General features: G+C 34.4%; 1 protein-coding gene across 1 annotated transcript; it reads left to right on the plus strand.

Moving 5' to 3' along the window:
* Nucleotides 1-10647: 10647 nt before the first annotated feature.
* Nucleotides 10648-12396, plus strand: LOC134256226 (uncharacterized; the record flags this gene model as incomplete). Its single annotated transcript, XM_062738888.1, has 3 exons — nt 10648-10743; nt 11318-11578; nt 12296-12396. Coding segments are annotated over exons 1-3 (458 nt in total), but the record flags the coding sequence as incomplete, so codon positions are not given.
* Between the last annotated feature and the right edge of the window lie 104 nt (nt 12397-12500).

The following is a 12500-nucleotide window of genomic DNA, read 5'->3' on the forward strand; positions in this document are numbered from 1 at the left end:
TGTTGGTCATTTTATCTAGAACATTCTTAAATTTTGTGTATGTCCAGATTGTTCCAGTAATATCATGTTTTAACAATTTCTAGAATATTCTAGATTTATGATATGTTAAATACCCTGTCAATTCGATGCATAGATATCTTTCGTCGTATAAGCACTATTGAGATATAACTGGGATATATTTTCACTGGGACATTATTGTGTGCAGCAACGGACACTCTGATGTATGTATTTTTAGATTCTTGCTAAGTTTGTACTTTACGTTTCATACACTTATTATATATTACTGTAAATAAATTATTGTTAAGTTTAAATTGTGTTATTGATCTTTGCTAGCATTTCGGGTAATTCTGACCCATAACATTTCTCAAAACGATATGAAAAAATAAATAAAATCGAATGAATACATATAGAAATAGATTTCATAATATCACATATAGGAATACAGGTATATAGAAAATATAAATAGAAAATACATGTAGGAATATTTCCAAGAATGATGTTAATTTACGATGAAGTTTGAGGTCAGACAGGAAAATTGCTTTCAGATGATCGGATAATAGGATAAATAATTTTGCTTTTTGGTTGATTTTTCCATCTATACCAATCAAAGCGATGGCGGATAAAAAGTATACAATTAGATTGAGCTTGAACATGTTGACATTACATTTCAAAAAAAAAATAAATAAATAAATGTCTGAACAAATAAGACCAACAATTAACACTCCATACAGGTTAACAATATTGCAGTGCATTATTCAACGTGAAAATAAGTCTGAAGAATATTGACATGATATAAAACACACTCAAATTGTGACTTTAACATTATGTCATTCTATTACGTACAATCATACATTGATCTTGGTCTGAGAAAATAACGGAAACAATAATTTATCAAACACTTCAGAAGAATTACCTTTTCCGATTAGAAATAATACGAACATCAATATATGCTGTCATTTTTTCTACATCTTGAATGTGATGAAGTGTTAGAAAATCCTTTAACAAATTTAGAATACATCCATCACTGAAACATACTAAAAAGTTTTTCTTAGTAATAAAATCAACATATAGGGGGATAAATAATGGGGCTATTTACTGAGAAAACAATAGAAGGATAATAAGGGGATGACCCGGGTTATACCCATCTACTGTAAAGCGAGGGGTAAGAGCAACGGGGCAAGGTTATGGATGACCTGTTCGTGACCTGAGTGGACATCTCGCCGATGTAAGGTCTATTGTATGAGAAGACAATGAGTATGTCAATGGGTTAGTATCAATGTCACTAGATAACAGTATCATAACAAAAATTGCAAAACAATAAGATTGTAACACAATTTTGTGTCTTTGCTTTATTCGGCTAAGAGAGATAACAGATGTGAGCTCTGAAGAGATGCTGACCACTAGGAGTTGAACTTTTAACCTGTACATGTACGGTTCTAAGAAAAAGATGCATGGGAAGTCTGCTGTTTGATTGTTTGGAAAAAGATGTATTTGGTGAGGGTGAAGGAGCAACCAATAGTAATGAAATGAACAGAGGTCATTTTCTGGTATAAAATAGTTTTAATATTTAAAGAATATGCAAAAGATTGGTACTGATTTTTAATTGTATTTGTAACAGATTTCCCTCTTACCAAAACAACCCACAAAGATTGGATCTCCCCAGTTTCTGCCTTAAGTATTACTTAACATCGTCTCCGGAATAAGAAAACCCACAAAGTATTTTGTAACACGTAACATCGGGTAAAGTTACAACTAGATGTAAAATAGTGAAAAGAAATTGATTGATAAACTAGAATGAAAGTTCTGTGGTTTCAGAGGATTCCAATATTTGGTGACTGAACTAACACTGATAAAGTTAAAAAACCTCGCAGTCCATGACTGCATGAATTGTGATGCTACATATATGGGTATGTATACATGTACGTGCATGTTGACCTGTTATTGAAAAATGTCTCCCGACATCATTCTTTTCTTTGAATTTCGTTGGTAATACACCTATTAAATTCCTTTGATATAATAGATTTAGGTACAAAAAGGATGAATTTTGATGTTCATGCACTGTGCCGTGCAAAATTCTCACTGTCACTCAATACGTTATGAACAAGTATGTACTCGAGGATAACTGATCTGCTATCGATAGCAGAAAGACTTATATAGTATTAAACCTGTGCCTAAGAGACGATGACTGAGAATTTGCATAAAATCATTGAGTAGAAGGTTAGGGGGAGATAACTTGAACATTATTAGCTCACCTGAGCCGAAGGCTCAAGTGAGCTTTTCTGATCAAAATTTGTCCGTTGTCTGTCGTCGTTGTCGTTGGCGTTGTTGTCGTTGTCGTTGGCGTTGTTGTCGTCGTAAACTTTTCACATTTTCATCTTCTTCTCAAGAACCACTGGGCCAATTTCAATCAAACTTGATACAAAGTATCCTTGGGTGAAGGGGAATCAAGTTTGTTCAAATGAAGGGCCAGGCCCTTTTCCAAGGGGAGATAATTATGAATTGGAGAAAAATTAATGGCATTTTTAAATAATCTTCTTCTCGATACTCGATGGGCCAGGAAAGATGAAACTTATGTGGAATCATCCTCAGGTAGTGAAGATTCAAGTTTGTTCAAATCATGACCCCCGGGGGTAGGGTGGGCTAAAATGGCCAATTAAAGTTTTACAAAGGAATATATAGGAAAAATCTTTAAAACTCTTCTTCTCAAGTACCACTGGGCCAGGAAGATGAAACTTTTGTGGAATCATCCTCAGGTAGTGTAGATTCAAATTTGTTCAAATCATGATCCCTGGGGCTAGGGTGGGGCCATAATGGCCGTTAAAAGTTTTACATAGGAATATATAGGAAATTTTTAAAAAAAATTTTCTTCTCAAGAACACTGGGCCAGGAAAGATGAAACTCATGTGGAATCATCCTCAGGTAGTGTTAATTTAAGTTTGTTCAAATCATGACCCCCGGGGCTAGGGTGGGGCCAAAATGCCCGATCAAAGTTTTACATAGGAATATATAGGAAAAATCTTTAAAAATCTTCTTCTCAAGAACCACTGGGTCAGGAAAGATTAAATTCATGTGGAATCATCCTCAGGTAGTGTAGATTCAAGTTTGTTCAAATCATGACCCCCGGGGTTAGGATGGGGCCAAAATGGCTGATTAAAGTTTTACATAGGAATATATCGGAAAATTTTTTAAAAATCTTTTCAAGTACCACTGGGCCAGGAAAGATGAAACTTATGTGGAATCATCCTCAGATAGTATAGATTCAAGTTTGTTCAAATCATGACCCCCAGAGGTAGGGTGGGGCTAAAATGGCTGATTAAAGTTTTACATAGGAATATATAGGAAAAATCTTTAAAAATCTTCTTCTCAAGTACCACTGGGCCAGGAAAGATGAAACTTATGTGGAATCATCCTCAGGTAGTGTAGATTCAAGTTTGTTCAAATCATGACCCCCGGGGGAAGGGTGGGGCCAAAATGGTGGATCAAAGTTTTACATAGGAACATGTAGGGAAACCTTTTAAAATCTTCTTTTCAAGTACTTCAAAGCCAGGCTTCATTATATTTATAGGGAATCATCCTCAGGTAGTGTAGATTCAAATTTGTTCAAATCATGACCCCCTTGGTGGAAGGAATGTAAAATTTAGCTCCCCTCCCAGTTTACTTTCAGTTCTGATCTGATCTGTGCTTTTCCTAGCCAATTGCTCAGGTGAGCGATGTGGCCCCTGGGCCTCTTGTTATAGTAACATTATGAAAAACTCGTGAATGTTGTATCATTTACCTGAAGTAAACTGTACATAATCATTACGTAAAAGAATTCTATCATAGAACTAATTGTGAGTTTGTAAACAGATTTTTTTACGAAATAAATATATGCATACCTTTTGGTACATGCAAAGGGAAACTTAAGACTTTTATGGATTATAATAACTTAACTTTACTGGACCTGGCCATAGGTCATTAAAATGTTAGAGACTAGTGTTGCGTCAGATAATTACCTATGCTGGTAATTAATGAAACTCGACAAGTTAACTTTCAAAACTGACTGTTGGCAGTTAATAAAAAGTACTCAAGGAATACATGTATCTATTGGTCTTTTATTGACTGAATAAAGCCTTATTTAAAATGCAAACCCGCTTTGGGCTATGAGGTTCAGAATTTCTTTAAAACCAACAAGCTGAAAGTTAGGGGAAGATCACTTGAGCAGTATTAATGCAAAAGTTTCGAAAATAAGGTTCACGCAATAGCAGATAGGCATTTTTATTGCATGTAACCATATCTGATCATGATCGATTTCAAGGCTTGTAGTTTCAGGGTTAAAATCTTTTACATTTAAAGCTGTATACTTAAAATTCTAAGTCATTTGTTAACTGGGATGAGAGGGAATGAGGCATGCATGATACTGCACAAGTTACAGCATCAGCATAATAGTAGATTGTAATCATTAAAAATGCTTTACATGGAAGAATCTCTCTTCCGGCGATTGATACTGTAGAATTTACAATACTTAGTAGGTGAAAGAAAATTTTGATTGATAAAGTAGAAAGAAAGTTATCTGATTTCAGAGGATTCCAATATTTTGTGTCTGCACTAACACCGATAAAGTCAGAAAACTTGACAGTCCAAGATCGCCTTAATTGTGATGCTACAGATATAGCTACGTGTACGTGTATGTTGACCTGTTATTGAAAAATGCCCCCCTTCCATTCGGACATAATTCTTTCCTTTGAATTCCATTGGTTATTCACCTAATAAATTCTTTGATATAATAGATTTAGGCACAAATGGCTCGATTTTGATTTACATGTACTGTGTGAGCGAAATGCTGGAAACCTGGAGAACACCAGAGCAAATAGATTTAAATTAACACTCTTTTAAATCATTTTAAAATTTAGAAATAAAAAAAGCTACTTAAAAGAGCAAAATGCAAATCATGACACAATGAATCTCTGCTTAACTTTTCTGACCGCTATTAAATACCGGTATAAAAAAAAGCCGAAAATCAGCTCATTATCTCTAACAGCATAGTAGAGACGTCCGGAAAAGGGATATTAATAAAATGAAAGCCCCTTTGAAAAAGCACATGACATATATATATATATATATATATATCTGGCAGAGGCATAAACATTCTATCAGAAAACTGATTTTAAGATTTGCAAACATGTTTTATGCTTGATATTGAAAAGAAAGGGATGTGTCTAGATGCAATATCTCCATGGAGCATGTTATCTCTCCAGGTTTGAGTGGCCTTCAACAAACGGTACCGAAGATTAGTGAATCACCTTGAGTCGATAAAAGAACTTAAGTTATGTAAGAGTACATACTCGAGGCTAACTGACCTGCTATCGATAGCAGAAAGATTTATATAGTATTAAACCTGTGTCTAAGTGACGATGACTGAGAATTTGCATAAAATCATTGAGTAGAAGGTTAGGGGGAGATAACTTGAACATTATTATAGTAACATTATGATAAACTCGTGAATGTTGGATCATTTACCTGAAGTAAGCTGTACATAATCATTACGTAAAAGAAATCTATCAGAAAACTAATTGTGAGTTTGTAAACAGATTTTTTAACGGAATAAATTTATGCATACCTTTTGGAAATGCAAAGGGAAACTTAAGACTTTTATGGGTTATAATAAATTAACTTTACTGGATCAGGCCATAGGTCATTAAAATGTTAGAGACTGGCGTTGCATCATATATATAATTTCCAATGCTGGCAGGCACGTAGCATCGATTTTGAAAGTGGGGGACCAGTCACTGTAATTTTTTTTACTTACCTGAAAAAGTTGACAAGCAAAAAAAGGGGGGGGGATTGCCCAAAGTCGAAAATCCTATTTCGTGGGGGGGGGGGGGGGAGGGGGGGGGGTAGATGCAAACTTTTTTCACTACCACTTCCTTTCTATATCCATTTTTTAAGCTTACAATGCTGATAGTTCCTTCATATTACTTTACTTTAGTATAAAGTGGGGGGGGGGGGGGGCAACCAACCATTAAAATAAAATTTTCAATAGTAAAAGTAGTGTTGGCAAAAAAAGTGGGGGGGGGCAGGCTCCCCGCCCCCCCCCCCCCCCTTGCTACGTCCCTGGCTGGTAATAACTGAAACTCGACAAGTTAACTTTCAAAAGAAGATTGTCGGCAGTTAATAAAAAGTACTCAAGGAATACATGTATCTATGAAATCCAGTCAAACCGTTCCCAATTAAAACCGCCCCGGTCAAAGCGTTCCCAGATTTTGGTCAAAGCGTACCATAATTTTGGTCAAAATATCCCCAGATTTTGGTCAAAGCGCCCCCTGACATATTTATAGAAATATGATACTACAAAACCGCCCCCTGATTTTGGTCAAAGCGTTCCCTGATTTTGGTCAAACCGTCCCCCATTTTGGTCAAAGCGCCCCCTGACATATTTTATTGAAATATGATACTACAAAACCGCCCCCCGATTTTGGTCAAAGCGTCCCCTGATTTTGGTCAAACCGTCCCCTGACATATTTTGATAGGAAAACGTAGTTTCTAAATCGCCCCCTGATTTTGGTCAATGCGCCCCCTGATTTTGGTCAAAGCGCCCCCTGACCATGCTGACATATTTTGATAGAAAAACGTAGTTTCTAACTTTCTAAACCACCCCCTGTTTTTGGTCAAAGCGCCCCCTGATTTTGGTCAAAGCGCCCGCGACATATTTTGATAGAAAAACATAGTTTCTAAACCGCCCCCTGATTTTGGTCAAAGTGACCCCTGACATATTTTGACATATTTTGATAGGAAAACGTAGTTTCTAAACCGCCCCCCCCCCGTTTTTGGTCAAAGCGCCCCCAGTCAAAATTTGTGTGAAAAAAAATGATGTTATTAAATTGGAAAGGGGGGGGGGTTCATGCAGTACTTCCGAAGTATTTCAAGGTCAATTAGATATACGTACATTTGCTACTTTAAACTTAAATTGTGTCCCCTAGGTGTCAATAACATCTGAGAACTTTTATGCTTTCTAAAATACGCCTGCCAGGGGAAATACGCCTGCCGAGAAAATCTATATGCCTGCCTTGTTATTTATTGACTAAAGTTAATTTTATTACATATATTAATTTAATGGACTATTTACTTAATGTATTACCAAACAAAAATAATTTAAAAAGCACATGTCCGATGTTTTATTCGTTTTATAATTTGCTTCCGTCATACAGTACGCCTGCCGAGAAAATCTACACGCCCGCGGTGTTGTTTCTTTTATTTTGTACTATTTAAAAAAATATATATATATATGACTTTAATAAATTATTTGGTTGTCATTTAATTAATTATAAACAAATCAAAAAGAAAAAATGTTTGATAATTATTTATAAAAATCTACACACGAGATTTGCAGTAATATTAAAGGAGATCTCTGACTTTACAATATTTTATATTCCTTATATTTTCTGTTTGTCTAAGAAAGACGTAAATACTTAACTTTTATAAACATTGAAGCTGATGTATGTAAAACAAACTAATTAAAAAAGAAATGTTTTATGAATTTTAAAACTAGATATGTCCAAGACCCAAATCTTAGACAAGAAAGAAATAACCACGGAAACCATCCATGAAGATCATGTAAATTGATTCATGATATACATATTGTGCAACCATTATAAAAATTTCTACAATACTAACCATTTTAACAATTTCTACAATACTTATCTGAGGAGGAAGAACTGAAAAAAAAATTATTTGCAGCTCTGGAACGTAAATAGTTTGTGTGGTATGTTTTATACATGTAAATTGACGATCTTTTCAACATTTTGATAAACATGCATTTGTATTAAATTCGGAATTTCCTTCATCCGATATTTCTTAAAATTCATTTATTTAATCAGATATGTAAATATTTACTAATTCTGATTTTGTGGTTCTGGTTCATGATTTCCCACCTTGGAGTGTGTATAGCGCACGTGCCAATCTTCTCACTTGTAATGTACCTAATTATGTAATACCACATAATATTACGCACAGGTAGGAAGATCGATTATTAAGTTTCATTGAGATTTGAAGTCCGTGTATACACAGTAAACATGAATTCAGACATTCATATCATTGTAAACAAATTTTAACAATAATGAATTTTGATCATGTTGATAGAAAAATAATATACCGTATATAGCGAGAATATTTGGAACTTTCAATGGATTATTTTCTCTCTAATTGAAATAAATGAATAAAATAGATTACTTTCATCACTTTTCTTAAATCATCGAGTTCTTGCCTAGACTAAGATATTGTGAAACTTTGAAATGTTAATTAAGATAAAAAAACTAATGTGTTTTATATTTTGAAAATTAGTAACTTTTTAAAAGTTTTGTTTATTTCCATGACAGCCCAGATCTCTTATACATGTTGCATACATACATGTAGTATAAACACATCATGCTTTCAGTAAATTTTACTCTACCGACTATTCTTTGACGTTATATCTGAAATAATGATAAAATAGAACCCCATACCGAATTACTAGGTATGGGTTCCAAGTTTGTTTGTTTTTGTTTTTTTTTTCGAGATGTGTGGAACATCAAGTGCCTGCATGTCTTATTTGTTTTTTCATTAGAATTTGATTTACCTTATCTTCCTTTTCTCTAAATGAATGAAAAGGAATGATTTTGAACATACAGGTATAAACGATATTTTGTACACATGTCATTTACATTACATGCTGATTTTCTTACTCATTTCGTTTATTTCCTTCTCTGCTTGATGTATACATGGATGTGTAGGAATAGTTTAAATTATACCATTTCTCTTACCTGTAAAATTTTGTATTTATTTTTATAACTTTGTTGCATATAATAAGTTAATATAACATGAAAATCGGAAATAATAATTATTTCATTGATGTTTAAAAAGTTTAACATTAAATATTTCAGATTCTGATTCAAAACAACTACGGTAACCCGTAAATCGCAAAGTTTTTACTGCATATGTGCTCCTGAGTCATTGTAAATTCTATAAATAAATATGAAACCAATAATATTTTTCTTAAAAAAAGAAAGAAAGAAAAAACATGATGTCCATGGTCTTCACACAGCAGTTCCTGAGTAAGATTTATCTCCTTTAATACTATATACTCTTGTATCAAACACTAAATGAATAAAATATATATTTAATTTTTTTTTGATTAATTTTTTGTCAAATATTAACCAAATACTTTTGCAAAGTAACATTTCAAATATTGTAATGAGAAATTAGAGAAACAACGCCGCAGGCGTTAGATTTTTCGTCAGGCATGCTCCACGCCGTGTGCAAACTTTAAAACGATTAAAAACCCAATTCTGTGCTTTTAACATTATTGTTGTTTCCTAAAACATTAACTACAGGGTCTAAAGAAGTAATATATCTAACAAAAACTCAATTAATTCCATTAATAACACGGCAGGCGTAATCTATACATTTTCTCGGCAGGCGTATTTTCCCCTGGCAGGCGTCGGCAGGCGTATTTTAGTGTTACCCACTTTTATGAGCTTGATTAGAAATTTTTCCTTGATCGTATCCACCGAGTTTATAGATTTATCCTTATATTTATACACCTGTAGTGTAGCTTTGACTTTTGGGGGCGCTTTGACCAAACCTCAAACGTTGTTTTTCCATTAAAAAATATGTCAGGGGGCGCTTTGACCAAAATTTGGGGACGCATTGACCAAAATTTGGGGGCGCACTTTGACCAAAATCAAGGGGTGATTTGATCAATATTTGGGGGCGCTTTGGAAACTTCGTTTTTCTATAAAAATATGTCAGGGGGCGCTTTGACCAAACCTCAAACGTTGTTTTTCGTTTAAAAAATATGTCAGGGGGCGCTTTGACCAAAATTTGGGGACGCATTGACCAATAGTTGGGGGCAATTTGGAAACTTCGTTTTCTATAAAAAATATGTCAGGGGGCACTTTGACCAAAATTAGGGGGCGCTTTGACCAATATATGGGGACGCTTTGGAAACTTGTTTTTTCGATCAAAATATGTCAGAGGGCGCTTTGACCAAAATCAGGGGGCGCTTTGACCAATATTTGGGGGCGCTTTGGAAACTTCGTTTTTCTATAAAAATATGTCAGGGGGCGCTTTGACCAAAATCAGGGGGCGCATTGACCAAAATTAGGGGGCTGTTTTGTAGCATTATATTTCTATAAAATATGTCAGGGGGCGCTTTGACCAAAATTTGGGGACATTTTGACCAAAATCATGGTACGCTTTGACCAAAATCAGGGAACGCTTTGACCGGGACGGTTTTAATTGGGAACGCTTTGACTGGCTTTTCCCGTATCTATTGCTCTTTTATTGACTGAATAAAGCCTTATTTAGAATGATAGTCCCTTCTTGGGTTTTGACATATATCAAATTAAAATATATGTTTAATTGAAATGATCTTTTAAAAAAAATCAAAATCCTTGAAGAACATTGTATTAATGTATGTAAGAACCTTTAAATTTTTTTTAAAATCAAAATGAAAATCGATTTTTTCTCATAACAGTTAGGATTCTTGATTTTAGTCAACGCAAAATTTCAAACACCTCACCGACGTCGATCAATTTGTTTACAATCTCGAGGAAGCCATTCACCCATGTGCAAAATGTCAACATGTCACAACTAAACCCCGGAAAGAAATAAAGAGTTCTGAAAGATGTTATTATGGAGGAGGAGGAGGTAGTTTTAGAGTTTGAAGCGAGTCTTGGCAACGGATCCTTCGGCATTGTGTATCTGATCAAGGACAAGGAGAATCGAAGGGTAATAAGTTATCAGCGGGAATTCCGATTTTGAAGGTCTTAATATATTGACTTTTCGATTGACAATCTCCAGATGATGATCATATCATTGTCCTCTGAAATTGTTTTCTGTATATCGAATTTTGTAACATGTTCATTGTTTGCTACGTCACCTCATACCTGGGTTTGCAAGGGATTTCCCCCCATTCTGTATAGTACCATGCTGACATTTACACATTTCCATGTTTCTATATATTTACTTCCCCAATGTCCCTTTATTTGTTTAAAACTAATAGAATATAAATAAATAAAGAAGCTTTAAATATCTAATTACTTTTTATGTAATTCGTTTCAATCTTCATGCAAACTTTGCTCAGATCGAAATCTGCAAAACCTTAATTATATTCAAATTCATACTTACAAAAAGCATGTTACATTGTTTGTCATGTTTGGAGCTTTTTAAAACACAATGAAGTTCTTCAATTTTATTCTCTTATTTAAAAAAAAAAAAATTGGCATGCCTTAAGTGTGTAATGTACGTGATAAACATTGTATTGGGTACAAATTGAAAATATAACAATGTTCTTTCTTTGCAGTATGCTGTGAAAAGAATCAACTTTCAGGGTCAAGAGTCAGAGCGAACACAGGCCTTGAGAGAAGCAGAACTTCTGTCCAAGGTACGAAACGAATACATTCTCAACTACATCGAATCATTTGAAGATGACGAGTGTCTAAATATAGTAACAGAATACTGTGATGGGGGTGACCTTGAGGTGTATTTAAGGAACAGAAATGGGAAGAGTCTGCCTGAAGTTCGAATCTGTCACTGGATTTACCAGATAGCATCAGGACTACAGGTACACATCTTGTTATTGTATGTGTAGAAATTCATCTTTTACTTTAAATTAGAATGTGCTTACATATATAGTTCATTAAAGATATATGCATTTCATCTTTTTTAGAAGTTGAATCACAAGGTTAAATACATGTACAACCAGGAGATATATATACTCATTAGCTCTTAATTTCTATATGCCTCCATGCCACAGATAATTTTTTGTGATATAGTACTTGGTACTACTAGGGGTTATATATTAAGACAATTGAAGTTCATATGCAGTACATATATTGGCAGATTTTAAAATTTTCTTGAACACTTTCTTGCATCGTCTGACCTTGAGAACCTTATGCATGTACATGTATCCTGTCTATGAATTTAGTCTCAAGCTATAAAGATAGAGTATTGTTCTTACATACAGTTGCAAAAGTAAATCTTGTGAGTGAATGTACATGTTTCATTAACTTTTCCTTTACTTGCACATATATCTTCACTAGCACATGTGGTCATTTGCTTGGCACAGTGAGTCTCAGAATAAGGACTTGATCCTTACATTGTGTGGAGACACTGGTTCTTTGAATAATACCATATCAAATTATGTCCTCTGTCACAGTAGGTGCTGGCATTAAAAAGATCCTTCACTGCTCTAAGGCCTTAAGTGCACACATGTGAACGTGACTTATTATGTCTGTAGCCATTATAAGTTAATACTTTATGTCTTTTGTTTGTTTATCAGTACCTTCACGGACAGAAGATTCTCCACAGAGATCTGAAAGCCAAGAATATTTTCCTGATGAGTGACCTTTCTCTGAAGCTGGGAGACCTAGGCATCGCAAAGTAAGTAGTCCAGTATGTGGTTATTACTCAGAATGTATGTATATACACTGTCCATGAGCCTTGCATCAATCAAAATTTATTTTGTGATTTTGTTCATAATTGAT

This window comes from Saccostrea cucullata, unplaced genomic scaffold (assembly GCF_032062105.1).
Source record: "Saccostrea cucullata isolate Sc308-1 unplaced genomic scaffold, CSIRO_AGI_Scuc_v1 ctg15969, whole genome shotgun sequence".
Classification (NCBI taxonomy): domain Eukaryota; kingdom Metazoa; phylum Mollusca; class Bivalvia; order Ostreida; family Ostreidae; genus Saccostrea; species Saccostrea cuccullata.